At 58.6% G+C, this 20090-nt stretch overlaps 1 protein-coding gene across 1 annotated transcript in view; it reads right to left on the reverse strand.

Annotated features, from left to right (window-relative positions):
- TCF3 (transcription factor 3) overlaps window positions 1–20090 on the reverse strand; it is an 83529-nt gene that overhangs the window by 7612 nt on the left and 55827 nt on the right. Inside the window, exons 7-18 of the mRNA XM_066566124.1 lie at window positions 19180–19229; window positions 12550–12652; window positions 11887–12026; window positions 11672–11798; window positions 10777–10835; window positions 10046–10124; window positions 8262–8335; window positions 7457–7660; window positions 5947–6070; window positions 5096–5243; window positions 872–1098; window positions 33–177 (exon numbers count right to left, since the gene is read on the reverse strand). Coding sequence (XP_066422221.1) covers window positions 35–177; window positions 872–1098; window positions 5096–5243; window positions 5947–6070; window positions 7457–7660; window positions 8262–8335; window positions 10046–10124; window positions 10777–10835; window positions 11672–11798; window positions 11887–12026; window positions 12550–12652; window positions 19180–19229 — 1478 coding nt within the window. The 3' untranslated portion in view covers window positions 33–34. The remainder of the gene's footprint in view (window positions 1–32; window positions 178–871; window positions 1099–5095; window positions 5244–5946; window positions 6071–7456; window positions 7661–8261; window positions 8336–10045; window positions 10125–10776; window positions 10836–11671; window positions 11799–11886; window positions 12027–12549; window positions 12653–19179; window positions 19230–20090) is intronic.

The following is a 20090-nucleotide window of genomic DNA, read 5'->3' on the forward strand; positions in this document are numbered from 1 at the left end:
TGGGATGTGGGATCACAGGTGGGGAATGGTACCTTTACATGTGTCCAACAGGGTTGTGACCGTCTCCTAGACCAGGATGGGAAGCTGACAGTGTCATCTGGGGGTCTCCTACCACTCCGGACACTTTCTCCTCTTCCCGACGCTTCAAGCAGGCGGCTTTTGGGTTCAGATTGCGCTCTGTGCCCAAAACAGCAAGGGAGGGGAGCAACCTCAGTCTGGGCACCAGCATCACCCCTGGCAGCAGCACCCCAGAGGGACAGAGGGGACCATGCCAGGCAGGCCTGTGTGAGGAGATGGGCTCCGTGCAGCGCTCGCTGCTGCCCCAGTCCCTGCAGGATCCTGCCAGGCCCCTGCTCGAGCAGAACCCCAGGCCCAGCTGCACCCCCACTTCACCAGGGAATCATGGAATGGTTTGGGTTGGAAGGAATATTAAAGTCCATCTTGTTCCAACCCCCTGCCATGGGCAGGGATACATCTCACTGTCCCAGGGTGCTCCAAGCCCCAGCCAACCTGTCCTTGGGCACTGCCAGGGATGCAGGGGCAGCCCCAGCTGCTCTGGGCACCCTGTGCCAGGGCATCTCCATGTGCTTGTTACAGGAAGCCCCAAGTGCCTCAGCCAGCACTCAGAGCTGAGGACTGAATTTTCCAAAGCCGCTTAATGGGATCCAGGTGCAAAATTATATTAAGCATGAGCAGAGAGAGAGAGCAGCCTCAAATCCACCCCGGGCTGGGGAGAGCTCAGCAGCCAGAGGTGCTGCTGGTGCTGCAAACACACAGCTCAGACAGAAAGCAGAGTCAGGACAGAGAAGCAGGAGCATGCAGAGACAGGGGAGAGACAGGCCCCGAAATGCACCTGCCAGCGGTACCATACCTCGTACTTGCTGCTCCAGGCCCAGAATGACCTGCACGGCCTGCTGCAGGATGATCAGTTTGGTCTGTGCTTTGTCCGTTTTTAAGTGCATCTGGCACATTCGTCCCAGCTCTTTAAAGGCCTCGTTAATGTCCCGCACTCGCACCCTTTCCCTGGCGTTATTGGCCATTCGCCTCTCCCGGTCCCTCAGATCTTTGTCCTCCAGTGACAAGGCCTCGTCTGTACTGCTGGGTTCACAGCACCACAGGGGTTAGTCAGGGGGTGCCACGAGGGGGGCTCTCTATGTTGCCGTGCTGGAAGTGCTCCGGGTGTCCACTGAAAATGGCCCAAACGGCCTCACTTTGCAAAGCCAATTCCTCCGGGTGCTTCCCAGAGCAGCCCAGGCTGTGTCACCTCTGCAAGCCCAGGGAAGGTGCTGCCAGCACAGGGCCAGGTGCCCAGGGGGCTGGAGGGGCCAGGGTGGGCATTGATGCAGCATCACCCACCAACACCTTCCACCCTCTGCAAAATTTTGCCTTCCTGTTTGTTTTCAACTGAAAACTCGAAGACTGGGGGAGGCTCTCTGGCAAAAACGTCAGGTTTGTCCCCCATGGAAAGATTTTGGCAGGAAGCAAATCCTTCTTTGTAAGATTTCCTTCCCAAATTCCATCTGCAGCTTCCAGTGCTGGTGTTTGGAGCAGTGGTGCTGCAGCAGCAGGAGCAGCCTGGCCTGGCACCTTCTGAGGGGCCAGGGCAGCATTGGGAGCAGGAGCTGCTCTGAGGATCAGACTCGGAGGCAGACACTGAATCCAGATCTTTCCACACAGCCAAAACACGGCCAGAAGGGGTGATTTTTTTTTTTCCAGGCACAGTCAGAAGCTCTGTGAGAGCCCCCACTGCTGACAGCCCCCCAGGGATGCCTGACACAGGCAGGGATGGGGGAAGCAAAGTTGTGCTGGCAGCATCTTGAGCCGTGGCCTTGCCCACCCCCTTGAAAGCCCCAATTTAAATACAGACGACCTTCTCCCCCAGAGCAAAACTTGTTGCAGGAAGACACCTATCTGAGGAGGGTCCTTGGGTGAGACCTGACACTGGGACAGCCTGTGGCCTCCTGGGGAGCCATGTGGGGATCAGCCTTTAGCAAAGAGGGGCCGCAGAGCCCTCCTGGAGAGCCTCTGGACAGTGCAGGGCCGTGTGAAGGGGGAGCAGGGGCTCCCTGGCAAGCACTGCCTGTGTGGGACTGAGGGCTGCCCACTGGCCCTGCTGCACCCTCTCCTCACTGCCCTGTCCCTGCCTGTGTCCCCTCCTCGCTGCCCCAGCTGCCACCTCCTCTCCACAGGCCCAGCACAGGCGGGGGGACGGGGCCATCCTGGCACCTGTGTCCCCACAAAGGACCCCAGATCCCTCCTCCAGCACAGGCTGGTGGCTGCAGCTCCTTGCTGGTGGCCAGTCCTAGCTGGTGGCTCTCCCAGCAGGGACAAGGCTTGGATGTCACACCTGGGCAAGACAGAGCTGTGTCCCCAGCACCAGCACGTACCACTGGCAGCTTGCACTGTGTGAGGATGGGATGCTTTGGCTGCCTTGTGCCCCTGGGGGTCACCAGCCAGCCTAAAACTCCTCAGTCTCCTCCTTTCCCTTCCTGCAGCTGCTGCGGCAGTGGGAGGATCCTGGCAGCCCCCACAGCACACAGGGACCTGATGGCAGCACTGCCAGAGGGGCTGGGAGGGAGGGATTCTCTCCTGGAAAGCAGCTCAAAGCCAAGGAGGGGACACTGCCTGTCTGCACTATCTGCTGAGGGAGCCTGCAGGGCTCAGCCTCCTCTGGCTGCCCTCAGGAAGGGTTTAAAAAGGGACAAGCGTGGGAGACCAAAGTGAACACGGTGCCAACTCTGCCTAAGCCCTGCCCCACCCTCGGTCCTGCCTGGGATCCGTGAGCAGCAAGTACAAGGTAGAGTGGGACCACCGAGAGGTCACGGCTGGGGCATGTCTGTAGGAGATTGGAAAGAACAGAACCAAAAAGTAAAAACTTGAAATAAAAAAAAAAATCAAAAGGAAGGGGAAATTAAAAAAGAAGACAGGAAAAAATATACATGTTATGAAAGGCAAAAAATTACAAACTGAAGAGAGGCACAAAGGACTCCAACATCAAGGCACAGCAAGGCCAGCAGAGAGGAGCACAGGCAGGCACAGCCCCCGACGCGTGTTACACAGCTCTGCAGAGAGAAAGGGGTTAACCTGCCCGGGGCGCGCTGCAGGCGGGGCAGGGGCGGGCCAGGAGCTCATGCACTGCGGGATGGGGACAAAGCGGCCTCGGCCTGGGGGGACAGCCGGGACTGCCACCCTCGGCCTGGGGGGACAGCCGGGACTGCCACCCTCGGCCTGGGGGGACAGCCGGGACTGCCACCCTCGGCCTGGGGGGACAGCCGGGACTGCCCCCTCGCTTCCCCCCTGCGATGGGTGCACACTCCGTGGTGGGAGCGAGCGTGCCCTGAGCGTGGCCCGGGGAGGGCAGAGGCTGCAGGACCCCGCTGGCGGCTCCAGGCTCAGAATGCACAGCGCTCCCACACCAGTGCAGGCAGCGATCAGCCCGGGCATCCCGCTGCCCTCGCACGGCTGCCGTGCCCCAGGGCTTTGCCAGGTGCCACACTGGGGGACAGCAGCACAGAGCCCCATCGGGCACACCGAGGGTAAAGGAACGGGCTCGGTGCTCAGAGCAGCCCTTGGAGATGGCAAAGCTGGACCCCTCTGAGAGATTCTCTAGTGGGGTTTCTGTCACTTTGCTGGCCAAGCACTGAGCACTCCTGGCTGTAGGGAAGCAGGACATGGCACAGGCGTCCCCACGGGGACCAGCATGCAGCACACGCAGTGGCAGCGGGGGACAAAGGAGAGAACAGCAGGGATGGATGCAAAAAAGGCAAAAAAAAAAAAAAAAATTAAAAGGACATCAACAGCCTTGGGTTGGTCCCCAAGGCCACAGGGGAGAGAGACAGTGCGAGGCACCACAGCACGTCACAGGAGACAGACAGACAGACAGCCCCGTGCCGATCAGGTACGTAAATATCACCACTCCGGGACCCTCACTGACCTCTAACTTGTTGCTCCAGGTTCAGTATGACTGATACGGCCTGGTGTAGGATTAGCAGTTTGGTCTGCGGTTTTTCGCTGTTTAGGTGCAGCTGGCACATGCGTCCGAGCTCCTTAAAGGCCTCGTTGATGTCACGAACCCGCAGGCGCTCACGGGCATTATTGGCGACCCTCCTTTCTCTCTCTCTCTCGGCTTTTTGCTCTGGGGGAAGAAGATCGTCCTCCTCATCCTCATCTTGACTAATGGTTTAAAATAAGAACGAGACAGGGACATTCCTCGTGTGCACTCTCAGCACTGGTCAACTCACAGACAAGAAACACACGGTGACGCAGCGAGATGAGAGCCCCCCGTGTGCCCTGCCAGGACCTGCCGGCCTGTGCCACGTGCAGGGACACGCAGGGGCTTCGGACACAACCAGTTAAGGCTCTTCTTCTGCCTCTTTTTTGTTTTCTTTTGGTTTTAAACAGCAAAGAAAGAACACACAATGTGATTAAGGCCTGAGCTTGTTGCCAGGAGTGTGCAGGGTGGCCCAGACAAGGTGAAGGCCAACACTGGAATCCCCATCTGGAATCTGGGAAGATGCAGCCCTCTGCCTCCAGGGCAGGAGTGGGGCTGGTGCTGCCTCTCTGGGCACCATCACCCTGCTGAGGTCTCCGAGCTGGTGGCAAGGCCACAGAGCAGCCAACACGCTGAAGGACTCCACCTGAGCCACTGCCACTCCTCTGGCTGGATGTGACAGAGGATACAGGAGCCCAAAGCAGACAGCAGAGATGCCCCAAGGCAGGGAGGGGGTCAAACTGTGTCTGACTGGGAGCACTGGCTCCTTCCCTGCACAGCCCCAAGTGCCCACACAGGCAGGTGGGGGATGAGGTGCACCACTCTGCTTTAGGAGCATGAGGATGCCCTGAGGCCACAGGGACAGGAGCCAGCAGGAGGGTGGCAGGGACCCTTCCCCTGGGGCGGTAGCAGGAGCCCAGGCTGTGTGAGACCACACCAGGCTCCAGATGGGCAGGGCTGGGGGGTCTGTGCCACAGGATGACCCCAGGCCAAACCGGGCCAAGCCCAGTCAGTGCCTGGTGGGTCCTGGCAGCTGGACCCCAGCCCAAACAGCCCTGGCCTGGGAACAGAGAAAGTGAAGGGAGAGACCTGTTCAAAGAGCACCTTGTTCTGTTCCGGGAGGGTTTCAGCTCCTTCTTCTCCTCTTCTGAGTTATCTGCCACCGACGTGTTCTCCTCATCCTCCTTCTCCTCCCTCTTTATCTCGCTCGTTCCTGAGGAGACGCTGCTCCGGCCCAGCCCCCCAGACAAACCTGCAGAGAGAGCAGAGCCACGTGCAGAACCTGAGAACCTGAGGGGCCTGACCCACAGAGGAGGCTGGGGGGGCCCCAGGCTCTGCTCCTGCAGCCCAAACTCATCCTGCATTGCTGCTCCACACTCGGGGAAGATGTGAGGGTGCTGCCTCTGCTGATGCTCCCCCTTCTCCCTCTTACTTCCAATTTGGGAACCCAACCTACACAGCAGAGCACTGGGAACTGTGCACCCACACCTGGCGGGGGGAATGGGAAAATACAGGTCGAACATGTAGGGATGTAGGGTTAGATGAGATATTGAGAATCAGGAATTGTTCCCTGGCAGGGTGGGCAGGCCCTGGCACAGGGTGCCCAGAGCAGCTGGGGCTGCCCCTGCATCCCTGGCAGTGCCCAAGGCCAGGCTGGACAGGGCTGGGAGGAGCCTGGGACAGTGGAAGGTGTCCCTGCCTATGGGACAGGGTGAAAGGGGATGAGCTTCAAGGTCCCTTCCAATCCAGACCATTCTGGGACTCTGTGAAACCTCTGGAAAAGGCTCCAGGTAGAAACTGCCCTGTGAATGCTGCAAGGGAGCACCAGCCTTGCAGAGACATCATCCATCTCCTCCCAGGCTGCACAGGCCTGGGCCCAGCCCCACAGGTGAGTCCCCACAGCCTCCAGCAGGTGACCCTGAGCACAGGTGACCCCCCCTGCAGAGCTGCCTTACCACTGTACGTGTCCTGCTGCCTGCTGAGCTCCGGCAGCGAGCTGGGCTGGGATGGAAGCGTGACGTGGTTGTGGAGCAAGCTGGGGTTGCTGGACAGCCCATCCTCAGGGTGGCCTCCTCCCACCTGCAGCAAGGAGCAGAGTGAGCCTCAGGGAGGGATGGGTCACTGCCAGCAGGCAGAGGGGACATTCACCTGAGCTGTCACCCCAGGCTCCATGGAGCAGGCTGAGGCACAGCTGGGTGCTCTGGGTGGTCCCCTCACCTCCCACCCCTGGAGCTCTGGAATGCAGGAGGGAAGAGCCAGCCTGTGCAGCAGCAGCTCTCTGGGACCGCTGGGGACACTGCAGCTCCCTGCTCTGAGCAGGGGCTGCACCCAGAGCCCTGTCACTGCTGTCCCCTGCCCCATGAAAGTCCCTCTGTGCCTGGTGCAAGGCCAGCACAGCAGAGATGACACATGTCCTGTGTCATTGAGCACCACTGCCACCTCCCCAGTGCCACCAGAGCAAGGGACATCCCAGCAACATGAACTTGGCTCCAAAGGGCTGGAGGCAAAGGGTGAGGGCCCCTTCTGAGCCCACAGCCCCGAGGCAGTGCCACACAGGCTGGGCACTGAGGGGACAGAGCCCTGCTGGCTCCCCAGCTGGCAGCAGCCTACAGAGGACACATCTCATTCCCTGCTCAGGAGCAGAACCCAGGGAGCCTGGAAGGGGATCACAGCTGCTTCTCTGGAGACTGCAGATGTGTCACTGCTTGCTGCAGCAGCAAAGCAGCTCTGCCAAAAATGTGCTGCTGTGGTCACCAACCTCTGGACAAGGGGGGACCCAGGTGACCCCGCATGGGACCCCAGCATCCACCTGCCCAGAGTGCCCTGGATCCATCCCATTCCCTGCAGCTGGAATGAGCCCTCACACACCACACAGGGATGTGATGCCTGCCCAAACCATTCAGAGTTCCTGGTGACACCTGGCACTCCTGTACCCACTGGATCCCTCTTCTCCTCCCTGCATATCCCAGGGACACCTTGAAGTTGTTTTGAGGGATTTTCAATCATGTTGCAGGGAAAGAAGAGCAGCTCTCTCACCACCCCTGCCTGCCCTGAGAAGGGGCACAAGGGAAGGGCCTTGTGCCAAGGCTGGACTCAATGTCCCCAGAGCAGCTGGGGCTGCCCCTGGGTCCCTGGCAGTGCCCAAGGCCAGGCTGGACAGGACTGGGAGCAGCCTGGGACAGTGGAAGGTGTCCCTGCCAAGGCAGGGGGTGGAACAAGTTGAGCTTTGAGGTCCCTTCAACCCAAACCACTCTGGGATTCTGTGACTCAGCTCTCCCTTGCAGGAACATGGGAAGTGGCTTCTGTGACTGTCACCCCTGCAATGCTGCCAGCACCTGACCCAGGCTGACCACACTGGGCTGTGTCTGCACCAAAGGCGACGTCCCCCTGAATGCCACGTCACACCACATGTGACACGTGTCCCCAACGTGTCCCTGCCAGCTGCCACACTGCTCCCACACTCACCAGACTCGGGTGCCTGCTCCCCAGGGCCATGACTGAGGCAGGGAAGGCCTGGCCCAGGCTGCCCACGGCAGCACTGTGTGCTGGTGCTGAGCCCAGCAGCCCGTGCATGTCCCCGTGGTTGCTGGCCATGGCAGAGGTCTGGCCCACGGCGTGGTTCCTCAGCACGTGGATGGCTTCATCCAACCTGTCTTCCATTTTGTTTTGCTGGAAGGGCAGGACAGAGACAGGTCTGTGTTAAGTGCCCCACCCCTGGAAGTGTCCAAGGTTGGATGGGGCTTGGAGCACCCTGGTCTAGCAGAAGGTGTCTCTGCCCATGGCAGGGGTGCAACTGTATGAGCTTTAAGATCTCTCCCAACCCAAACCTTTCCATGATTCCAATCCAATTCCATGACTGCAATCCCATAAAGCCAGCAGCCCCCTGCTGCTCTGCACTACAGAATGGCTGGTGGCAATCCTGGACTCGGGTGCCACAGGGCAGGGATGGGGAGCAATAACCCCCCCCAGCCAGTGCCATTCCCCAAAGGCACGATGGGTGACACGAGTGGAACTGCTGAGGACAGGCAAAACCTGCCAGGAATCCCCAGGGCTGGGCCAGAGCCCCGGGATGGGCCTGGGGCTGCCGGGGGACTCCAGGTCAGGGATGCAGCACTGGGCTTTGCTCAGCTGCTGCTCCCCACATATCCATCCCTGGCCACCCAGCTGATTCCAGGCGTCCAGGGGAGAGGGTGCCACCCAAAACCCTTCACCACCAAGCCCTGAGGGAAGAGAGAGAAAAGGAGAACCCGGAATTTTTGGTGCCACTCACCAAAGTGTGGAGGCTCCCTTCGTAACTGGGAGATAAGGCACCCGCTCCGCCCGCCCGCGGCCACTGCGACGAGCCTGGGGACAAACGCAGAGCTGGGGACCGGCCATAGCCACGGCTGCCACTAGATGGGGCTGGAAGCTGGGACACCGCGGCAGCGCACCGGCCACCGCACGGCACGGCACGGCACGGCACACACGGCACGGCACACACGGCACGGCACACACAGCACTGCTCGGCACGGCTCGGCACGGCACACACGGCACTGCTCGGCACGGCACGGCACGGTTCGGCTTGGCACGGCTCGGCACGGCATGGCACTGCTCGGCTCGGCACGGCTCTGCTCGGCACGGCACAGCACGGCACGGCACTGCTCGGCACGGCACTGCTCGGCTCGGCACGGCTCTGCTCGGCTCGGCACGGCTCTGCTCGGCATGGCACGGCACGGCACGGCACGGCACGGCACGGCACTGCTCGGCTCGGCACGGCTCTGCTCGGCTCGGCACGGCTCGGCTCGGCACGGCTCTGCTCGGCACGGCACGGCACGGCACGGCACTGCTCGGCTCGGCACGGCTCGGCTCGGCACGGCACTGCTCGGCTCGGCACGGCACTGCTCGGCACGGCACTGCTCGGCTCGGCACGGCACTGCTCGGCTCGGCACGGCACTGCTCGGCTCGGCACGGCTCTGCTCGGCTCGGCACGGCACTGCTCGGCACGGCTCTGCTCGGCTCGGCACGGCTCGGCTCGGCACGTCGGGCACGGCTCGGCACGGCACTGCTCGGCACGGCACAGCATGGCACGGCACTGCTCGGCTCGGGCCACAGCAGCAACACCTGGCCCTGCACAGGCCACTGTGGCACCATATGGCACTACATGGATCACCACAGTACGGCTCAGGCCACACAGCACTGCATGGCACTGCATGGATCACCATGGCACCACATGGGCCACCACAGCACCTCATGGGCCACCACAGGGCTGTGTGGCACTGCATGGGCACTGTGGCACTGCGTGGCACTACATGGATCACTGTGGCACTGCATGGATCACCATGGCACTGCATGGATCACCGCAGCACCTCATGGGCCACCACAGGGCTGTGTGGCACTGCATGGGCACTGTGGCACTCGTGGCACTACATGGATCACTGTGGCACTGCATGGATCACTGTGGCACTGCATGGATCACCATGGCACTGCATGGATCACCGCAGCACCTCATGGGCCACCACAGGGCTGTGTGGCACTGCATGGACACTGTGGCACTGCGTGGCACTCCATGGATCACCATGGCACCACATGGGCCACCACAGGGCTGTGTGGCACTGCATGGGCACTGTGGCACTGCGTGGCACTATGAGCTCTGCTCTGGCTCAGCCCTTCAGGCCTCGAGAGGTGTCCCCAGTGTCCCCGGTCTCAGTGACTCGCTGTGACCTCAGGGCCAGCTTATGCTGCACCCCGGGCACAGGGAGCCTGGGCACCAGCTCTGCTGGGCACCACAGGACCTGTCCTGCCCGAGGAGAACAGGAAAGGGCCTTCAGCAGATGCTGAATGTGGGTTTGAACCACTGGCTGCTTCCCACATCCCACTGCATTTCTCCCATGGAGGCAAATCCAGCCACAGCCTCTCTGGGATGGGACATGCAGGGACAGGGTCAGGAAGGGCAGGAGAAGGTCCCAGGGTTGCTGCCAGCCCTGGGCTGAGGTTTAGGGGCTGACCTGGGAAATTCACTGCCTGTGAGCTCCCCAAAGCAAACCCCACCCCCCTCACCTTCACATTGTCACTCACCTGCGAGGCCCTGCGGGGACCCGACTGGGGTGGAGGGGTTGGAGGAGAAGTTATTGCTAGAGTGGTCAGGGGAGTAAATCTGCAGGGACAGAAGGGGGATGGTCAGCAGTGCCACCTGAGCTAGCTGTCCCCTCCCAGTGACACCCAGCACCTGCTGGGACCTCCCTTCCCAAACCCAGAGCCAGCACAATGACCGAGCCCAGTTCCCCCCAGTTCCCCCATCAACCTCGGGGTCTGTCCCCACTGTCACCACCCCTGAGTGCAGCCTCTGCCCTTCAGGACCCCTCTCAGGAGGAAGCAGGAGCTCTCAGGAATTGTTGCAGGGTCACTGTCAGCACCCCTCTGCATCCATGCAGAGATCACTGAACAGGACAGAGGAAACTCTCTGGTAACCCAGTCAGACCAGTGCCCTCCAGTTTGAACCAGCACACACAGGGCAAGGACTACTGGGACCTGCAAGTCCTGCCACAAGGTTTGTGTAGGGTGGTCTTGGCAGAGCAGCACCAGGCTGGGAGGGCACAGAGCAGCAAATGTGACTGCAGGGCCACCACAACGTCAGTGCCTCAGTTTCCCCATCCACCAAAAGGTGCTGGGACTGAGATGACAGCACATGGAGAGGGGAAACCCCTCCCTAAAGGCTGCTGTGGATTTGGGGTGCATGCTCCCTGCTGGGTAGAGGGTCCCTGCAGCAGCAGGACTGGGACTGGGTCAGGACCACCCCAAGCTCTCACCGAGGCCAGAGCCTTCCCAAGCGCGTCCCCGGAGCTCCCGGCCGTGGTTCCTCTGTTACCTGCAAGAGAGACACAGGTGCCACTGCCAAGGCCACAGACCCCAGCAGGACACAGCACCCTACAGGACCCTCTTTGGGGTCACCTGCTCTAGGGTGGAAATTCTCTGCTTTTAGTGCTTTGCTTGAAAATTAAATGTTTGTCCAGCTCAGAGCAGCTCGGACATGGGGCACCTTCCCCTGGAAGCCATCAAGGGGCTGCAGGGACATCTCTCCAAGCCCTGGGCTGGAGGTGTAGTGCCACCAACAGCAATCAGACATCTCTGCTGCAGCAGAGCCATTGCCATGGGGCATCTCAAACCCCAGCAACCACCAATGCACTTGATGAGCCTAGAGATGTCTTCCAACCTTAATGACACTTTCATTCTATGAATCCCAAACTTCCTTCTCCATAGAAAAGCAAGGCATTTTCTACAAATCTGTGTCAGGATCCTCATTTCCTGGGGAGCATGAGCTCATTTCAGTAACAGGGTCAGAGATTAAAGCACTCAGGGGTTAATGTGGTACCCAAACCCAGCAGGAACATTCCCATTCTAGATCTAGGGGAGCAGCTTCACATAGAAATCCATCCCACAACTCATCTAAGCCACAGCACCTCCAGGAGATAATACCAGAGCTGCTGGGCTCCTCCCAGACCCACCCCACAAGCTGTAAACCCCCAGAGCAGCACCCAGAACCTCCCTGTGCCTCTTCCCCGGGCAGGGACTGCAGGCACAGGTGACACACGAGGATCAGGGGTGTCTGGGTGTGTTGGATGCCTCAGGCAGCAGGTGTGCACAAGCCCAGGCTGTCCAGGCGAGCTGTGCCCGGCTGTGGGGTCAGTGTGACACTGGCCATACCCATGATGGTGTCGGTGCCGCTGATCGGGGGGGTGTGGCTGGACACTCCGTACGCTGTGGGCGCCGAGGAGAAGCCGGACACGGAGGGCAGCCCGCCGTTCACCTCTGCTGAATGCAGCTGGTAGTTCTGCCAGGGAGGGAGAGCGGGCTCAGAGGAAAAGCTGTGGGGTTCAGCAGCTGGGGCAGGAGGTGCCAGGGCCATGGGGACACGTTACCATGCGCTCGTGCTGGTGTAAACTGTTGAAGCCGCTGGACTGCGGGAGCGGGGACGAGGAGCTGCCCAGCATGGCACCGTAACTCGACTGGCTCATGGCACCCGGGGAACTCCACAGGTCTGCAGAGTTATGGAGTCCATCTGCAAGGAGCCCAGAGCTGAGTGGGGCAGGGACAGCAGCAGGCAGCCCCCAGCCCCAGGGGGGAACAGGTCAGCCCTGGCTGAGGGGATGGGACTGTCCCCACCACATCCTGCCTGTGCTGAGCATCACCCACTGAGCAATCAGGACAAACTCTCTGGGACAGGGACAGGAGCCCAGCAAGGGCTGGAGCTGGGCCAGGCCTTGGCATGGAGCTCAGGGCAAGGTTCTTCCCCCCGAGGCTGCTGGGCACTGCCCAGCCTCCCCAGGGAATGGTGCCAAGGCTGCCAGAGCTCCAGGAGCTCCCAGGGCTGCTCAGGGTGGGGTTCTTGGGGTGGCAGGGCAGGGACTGCACTGATGATCCCTGAGGATCCCTTCCCACTCAGGATTTTGGGGCTGCACTGTGCCTCATGCACTCCTGCCCTGAGCTCCCTCCAGATGTGCAATCCCTCCCATAGTCCATAATGGGCAAGGCTGCCCCTGCTCTGCCTGGTTTGTGGGATCACAGGGCTGGGAATAACTCACCTGTCATGTAAAAGGCTCCAGGATACACAGTGCTGGGAGGTTTTGAGGGAGTATATCCAGCTGGATCCCTGCTGTAGTCATCACCTGAGTTGGATGGATACACCTGTGGGGCAGGAGAGGGGTTGAAGAGAAGGCCTTGGTCAGTCCATAGCCCCACACCCTCACCATGGCTGCCCCCAGCCCCGCACAGTTAAACTTCAAAACTCAAACTTCAGCAGTGTTTGACCACCTCTCCCATGGCAACAGAGCAGCAAGTGCTTCACTCAGCTGACCTTTCAAGGGAAGGAGGGACAGGAGCCAGGCAATGGCTCCCAGTGCCAGAGGGCAGGGCTGGATGGGATCTTGGCAATGAGGAATTGTTCCCTGGCAGGGTGGGCAGGCCCTGGCACAGGGTGCCCAGAGCAGCTGGGGCTGCCCCTGCATCCCTGGCAGTGCCCAAGGCCAGGCTGGACAGGGCTGGGAGCAGCCTGGGACAGTGGGAGGTGTCCCTGCCATGGCAGGGGTGGCACTGGGTGGGATTTAATGTCCATTCCAACCCAAACCATCCGATGAGTCCAGGAGCTTTGCTTTTATTCATCCCACAGCAGCTCTGGGGGGAGAACTGGAGCAGCTCAGCCAAAGTCCTCAAAGGGCACAGCCCTACATGGAGCAGAGCAGGGGCCAGGGCACAGAGGACAGGGCAGAGGGCACACAGGACAGGGTACAGTGTTCCTTTCTGTTTGTTCCTGTCACCCTCCCTGGTCCCCAGAACCTGCCCAGCTCCAGCAGAAGTTTCGACTCCGCTCCAGTTCCGTTTTCCATGGTTATAACTTTTTCTGGGTAACCACAAAAGCCACCACTGCTGCAGTGACCCCACTCTGGGGGGAACAGGCTGGGCAGTGGCAGCGGGCACCTGTGTGGCCTTGGGACCCCCCTGTGCCAACCCTGCCCTGTGCCAGGCTCCTGAGCACAGCCCCCACTCAAATCCCTCAGGAAAACCAGGCTGAGGGGAAACTGAGGCACGTGGGGCTGAGAGCCCCTCACAGCCATTGTCACAGGGGAGGGACAAAACTCAGACAGCCCTCACACAGCTCTTGGGTCACATTTCTGCAGCACTGCTCGGCTCTGTGATTTAACAGCACATTAAGCAGAAGAAAAAGCTTTTCCTTCCCTACTAAATTAACCAAACCCATCCTAGAAAGCCCTGACCGAAAATCATCTTCTGCCAGGACAAAAACAGACTTTTCTTTTTTTAAAGCAGAAATTCAACATGCAAAGAAACCGAAATGGCATTCAAAGAAACTGAAATAGCTCAGATGATGTGAGAACTTTTGTCACAGGTTATTTTCATCTCCTTTGATTCATTCTGAAACCGATAATCTTTTTTTTTTTAATCCAGACGAAAGCAGAGGTGGGGCAGGGGCCAGGCTCTGCCTGGCACACACAGTTCTCTTTGGGAAGGAAACTTGCCTGAGTTTCTTTTTCCCCACAGCCAGCTGCTCCCTTCCAGCCCTTGTCCTCACCAGTAAAAAGGGACAAAATTGATGGTGGGGAATAAAAGACACAATCAGAGAATCCTTAAGGTTGGAAGAGACCTTTAAGATCAAGTCTAACCATGAAAGCAGCAGTACCACCATGTTCACCAACTCATGTCCTCAAGTGCCACATCCACATGTTTTTTGAACAATTCCAAGGTGGTGACTCCACCATGGCCCTGGACAGCCTGTGCCAGGCTTCTTTTTGTTTAAAAAACAACCCCAAAGCCCCCCAGAAATCCAGCAAGGGTCAGTGGAGCTGGGGAAGGGTCTGGAGCACCAGGAGAGGCTCAGGGAGCTGGGAAGGGGCTCAGCCTGGAGCAAAGGAGGCTCAGGGGGCCCTTGTGGCTCTGCACAGCTCCTGACAGGAGGGGACAGCTGGGCTGTGCTCCAGGGAACAGGGACAGGAGGAGAGGGAACGGCCTCAGGCTGGGCCAGGGGAGTTTAGATTGGAAATTGGGAAAATTTCTTCACTGAAAGTGTTGGGAAGCATTGGAACAGACTGCCCAGGGTAGGAGTGGAGTCACCATCCCTGAAGTGTTCAAACAATGTGTGAATGTGGCACTTGGGGACACGGGTCAGCAGTGGCCTTGGCAGTGCTGGGGAACAGTTGGACTCTGTGACCCTTAGAGGGCTTTTCCAACCTTAATGACTCTGTGACTCTACAGAGAACTCGTAAAATAAAGACAAAAAAAAAAAGAGAGGGGGGGAAGGGCAAATCCTGACAGACACAGGCAGCTGCCCTTTGTCCCTTGCTCCAAACAGAGAATTCCAGGCCCTGGTCCCCGGGATGCTGCCGGGTGCTGTGGGCAGAGGGAGCCGCGCGTGGGCTGGGGGGGTGGGGGAGGCACTGCAGAGCGGGAATCCAGCAAATTGACTTTTCCTATAATTTGATTAAATAGCGGGAGCGGGCTGGGGAATGGAGTGCAGCACGTCTGAGAGCCCCGCGCCATCTGGCAGGGGCTGGCTCGGGGCCAGCGCCCGGCAGCTGCACCAACAGCCCAGCCAGGAACCCAGGGAGAAAACAACGGCCAGAAAATGGCAGGGATGGAGGGACCAGGGCTGCAAAGCAGGGGAAATTCACCTTACTGTGTCCCCACCCTGCTCCAGCACCCCTGGAACATCTCCTGCCGGATCCTGGGGGGCCAAGTTTCAGCACACTCCTGCCCTGACCCTGCTAATTGTTCCTTTTGCTGTCCAGCACAGGGGAGGCCGTGAAAAGCAAATTCCACCGAGAGCCATGTGCGGGCATGGTGGGGCTGGGCTGGGCGCTGCAGGCAGCTGGAAATCAAGGCCAGGCCCCCCTCCCCAGCCCCAGCCCCTGGCCCCAGCCCTCAGGCCAGCAGCCCCGGGGACCTCCAGGTGAGGTCATTTCCTCCGGTGAAAATTTGCCAGCGCGGCGAGAGGCGCTCGAAAAGCCCCAGTGCTGGGATTCGCAGCGCTTTGTGGTCTGGGGATGTTTTTCCCTCCCTGTTTTTCTTGCTTAAATGCAGGAGCTGGGGTGGGACTTTGGGCAGACTGAGGCTAAACAGAGCAGTGACCAGACTGGGAATGCACAGCCTGAAACAGCTCCCAGGCACTGAACTTGCTGTGGCAACAAAATCCTGCAGGAAGCAACTTGTACAGAATCCCTGCCCGGGTTCCTCTGGCACTGCAGCCAATGTGGAGCCACATCCAGCTCTGGATCCTGTGCCCAGACACAGCAGCCCCTGGCCAGGAGCTCAAGAGCTGCGGGGAGCCTCCAAGGGGCTCCATGCCCTGAGGGCAGCCCCAAGCCAGCACCTACTGCATAGAACCATGGAATGGTTTGGGTTCAGAGGGACTTCAAAGCCCATCTCATAATCCCCTGCCATGGCAGGGACACCTTCCATCATCCCAGGCTGCTCCCAGCCCTGTCCAGCCTGGCCTTGGGCACTGCCAGGGATGCAGTGGCAGCCCCAGCTGCTCTGGGCACCCTGTGCCAGGGCCTGCCCACCCTGCCAGGGAACAATTCCTGATTGCCAAGATCCCATCCAGCCCTGCCCTTTGACTCCTTGAGCCCCTTCAGGCCCTGCAAGGGGCTCTGAGGTGTCCCTGGAGCCTTCTCCTGTCCAGGTGAGCACCCCCAGCTCTCCCAGCCTGGCTCCAGAGGGGCTCCAGCCCTGGGAGCAGCTCTGTGGTGTCCTTGGCACAAAAGCACTGAGCCCAAGGGCCCTGGGTTCAGAGCACAGCTCCTCTGTGCCCATCCCTGCCTGGCACTGCTGCTCACACCCCTGAACCCCTCTCGCTGCCCCTGGCATCACTCCCTGTCACCCACTCAGCCTCAGCTCCTGCAGCCGCTGACCTCGGCGAGTTTTCAAAGCAGCTCGGGAATTACAGATTAAAGCACTTCATTTGAATAAGATGCTGATTAACCTATTTATTTTGCACGGGGTCCAGCGATAACACGGGGCGGGCTCCTGCATGGGCGAGTCAGACAAGAAAGAGCCTTTGATCCACTGCCTTTGAGGCCACTCCTGCCTCACACTTCTGCTGCTGCCTAGGCACAGATCTGTCTCCCCAGGTGTGGAAGTTCAAAAACAAACCAGGAAGCTGGAGCTCCCAGCACAGGGAGGGTGAGGGAAAGAGGCAGAACCAACCCCTGCTCTGAAAACTGAAGCTTTGGCATCAAGAGGCAGCTGAGGCAACAGCCAGGGCAGAGACAGAGATTTAGGTTGGATGTTGGGGAAAAATTCCTTCCTGGCACAGGTTTCCCAGAGAAGCTGTGGGTGCCCTGGATCCCTGGAAGTGTCTAACACCAGGTTGGATGGGGCTTTGAACACCCTGGGATAGTGGAGGTGCCCCTGGCCATGGCAGAGGTGGCACTGGATGAACTTTAATGTCCCTGCCAACCCAAAGCATTCCACGATCCTATGAAAGGCTGGAGTGCAGGTGTCACTCAGACACAGGGAAGGGGCTGAGCTGTGGCAAATGCCAAGCAGCTCTTCCTGTGGGAATCAGGGCCCTGCAGGGCTCTGCCAGCAGGATGGGCCAAGCCCCAGCACTTTGAAATTCGAGGCCAATAAAGGCCATTTGTTGGAGCGATGTTTTCCCCACATGTCGACTGGGGTTTAAAGCTCCAAATTTCCCACAGAAATTCGAGGCAGTGACACAGACTGTGACTCAAGCAGGTTTTCCCTGTCAAAACACACACTCTTGGAGCTGGTTTCTGCTTCACGTGGATCCACACAGACCCTCCAACACCCCCAGGTCTGTGAGCCCAAGCTGGCAAGGCCTCGATGCCCTCCCCTCCCTCCCTCCTCCAGAACCAGCACCTCGGGGTCCAATCCCAAGGCAGAGCCTGTGGTGCAGGTTCCAGCTGTGCACCAGCAGCCAGGGAATGCCACAGCAGGGATTTCCCCCAGGGATGGGGCTGTTCCCTGGGGAATGGGGCAGAGACTGAGGGCACGTCTCCAGCACAGCACAGCCCCGGGCTGGGGACAGAGCACACAGACATTCCAGGCAGGAATGCAGCCCCCGTGCTCCTGCAGGAACCCCGCAGCCCGCTCCAATTAGCTTTCCTGGAGATCCCGTTACTCGCAGCCACAAAGACATTGTTCAGTTGATTCCCCTGGAACAGCCGCGGGAGCAGGGATATTCCTGCAGCCTGCTCAGCTTTCCTATAAAGCAGCGCACACCTGGAGCGGGCTCAGCTGCCGGCCCCCAGCGCCAGCCCGAAACCCGAGCCCGCGGTGTCGCCTTTCAGGCGGACAGCGCAGCAAACACGGCACGGGCTCCACGGCTCCTTCCCCGAGCTCCCCCCATCACTGCCCCTTCTCCCGCCCGGGAATTCCCTTCCCCATCCCATCCCATCCCGCCGCAATCCCAGCCCGCGATGCATGCGGGGCATGCGGGGTCCCAGCTGCTGGCAGCTTTAGTTTGGGAGAAATCAAGCAAAGTTTGCGAATCTTTAGGTTTGGCACCCCAATGTCTGCCAGGGCGAGTGGTCCCAAACTGAGGCCATTTCCCACGGGAAAGAGAAGTCATTTCCCCAGGCAATGGGTATCAGCTCAGAGGTGATGTTTGGGATTTTAAGGGAACACTCAGTCCGAGTTTCTGCAAGCTTTAGCTTGGGAGAAATCAAGCAAGTTTGCAAATTTTTAGCTTGGCACCCCAGTGTGGCCCAGTGTGAGTGACCACAAACTGAGGCATTTTCCATGGGAAAGAGAAGTCATTTCCCCAGGCTCTGGGTATCTATTGAAATTAAATACCCTATGAGATCACACTGCAACAGGTATCAGTTCAGAGGTGGTGTTTGGGATTTTAAGGGAATGCTTGGTCCTAGTTTCTGCAAGTTTTAGTTTGGGAGAAATCCTGCAAAGTTTGCAAATTTTTAAGTTGGCACCCCAGTGTGGGCCAGTGTGAGTGGCCACAAATGGAGGCAAGTGGCCCCAAATGGAGGGCATTTTCCATGGGAAAAAGAATCATTTCCCCAGGCTCTGGGTATCAGATTAAAGGTGAAGTTTGGGGCTCTATCAGCAGGGAGGGGTCCCAGCTGCTGGCAGCTTTAGTTTGGGAGAAATCAAGCAAAGTTTGTGAATTTTTAGGTCGGCACCCCAGTGTCTGCCAGGGTGAGTGGCCCCAAATGGAGGCCATTTTCCATGGGAAAGAGAAGTCATTTCCCCAGGCTCTGGGTATCTATTGAAATTAAATACCCTATGAGATCACACTGCAACAGGTATCAGTTCAGAGGTGGTGTTTGGGATTTTAAGGGAACACTCAGTCCTAGTTTCTGCAAGTTTTAGTTTGGGAGAAATCAAGCAAAGTTTGCAAATTTTTAGGTTGGCTCCCCAGTGCGGCCCAGTGTGAGTGGCCACAAATGGAGGCCATTTTCATTGGGAAAAAGAATAATTTCCCCAGGGTCTGGGTATCAGATTAAAGGTGGAGTTTGGGGCTCTATCAGCAGGCAGGGTCCCAGCTGCTGGTTTGGAGAGAACCTGGTCCTGCTTTGGTTTGGGAGAAATCCTGCAAAGTTTGCAATGTTGCCATCAGCACCCCACTGCTGGCCAGTTTGGGGCTGCAGGACCCAGCATTTTGGGGCACAGGGAGCAGGGATGGCTCCCAGGGCAGGGAAGGGGACCATGATGCTGTCACTTACCGAGGAGGGGAGTCCAGGAGGCACCTTCCGAACCTTTTTGGGCTGTCCATCTGTGCAGACAAGAGAGGATCTGAGTTCTCAGGGGGTTAGAGGGAGGGGAAATGAGCTGCAGGAAAAGTCTCCAGGGTTGGAAACTGCAGGTACAGACAGGACTGAGATCCCAAATGTCCCGTGGCCAAGGAAGCATCAACAGTGAAAATGTCCAAGGCTGAGCCTCTCCAAATCTTGTCTGCTCCCTTTGGGGGCAGGTTTCACACTCACACAGAGATCCCAGGACAGGAAGGGTTTGTTGGGAGAGACTGAGCCCATAAATATAATAACATTTAATGTTATAACCCCTCATTGGGGTTTTTTTGGAAACACTTTAAACTTGAAGTGGGTTTGTGGAGAGAGGATGCAGAAAGGGAACACATGCAAGGCTGGGCTGTATTTTCATTTGCTTCCTACACAGGGATAGACTTGGGAAAGCTTTAGTGCTGCAGGAGGCAGGGATGTGCTTCCCAGGGACAGACCCCAGCCCCATCCCTCTGGTCCCAGCTCTGGAGGGGACACAGTGTCCTGGGGGAAGGGGACAGTTCAGGAAGTGGTAGGGAAACATCCAGAAGTGGTTTAAAGGGAAGCAATGGTGAATTTTTTTTTAATTCTATTTTTCATAATTATTATTTTTATAACTATTTTCCCATATTTTTAAAAATTATTTTTAATAATATTTTTAAAAATTCATAATTAAGGAAAGCCCTGGCTGGGGGTGCAGGGTGCCAACACAGCAACCTGCCAAGCCAGGGACTCTGCTGGGATGTAGCTCCAGAGCAGAAATTCATCCCACAGAATGCTAGAGAATCATTTTCCAGGCTGAAGTGGCAGCACCAGAGTAGGTGCCTTTTTCTGAAAAGCACTGAAAAGTGCACCCA

The sequence above is a fragment of the Molothrus aeneus genome, chromosome 27 (genome assembly GCF_037042795.1).
Source record: "Molothrus aeneus isolate 106 chromosome 27, BPBGC_Maene_1.0, whole genome shotgun sequence".
Taxonomy (NCBI): domain Eukaryota; kingdom Metazoa; phylum Chordata; class Aves; order Passeriformes; family Icteridae; genus Molothrus; species Molothrus aeneus.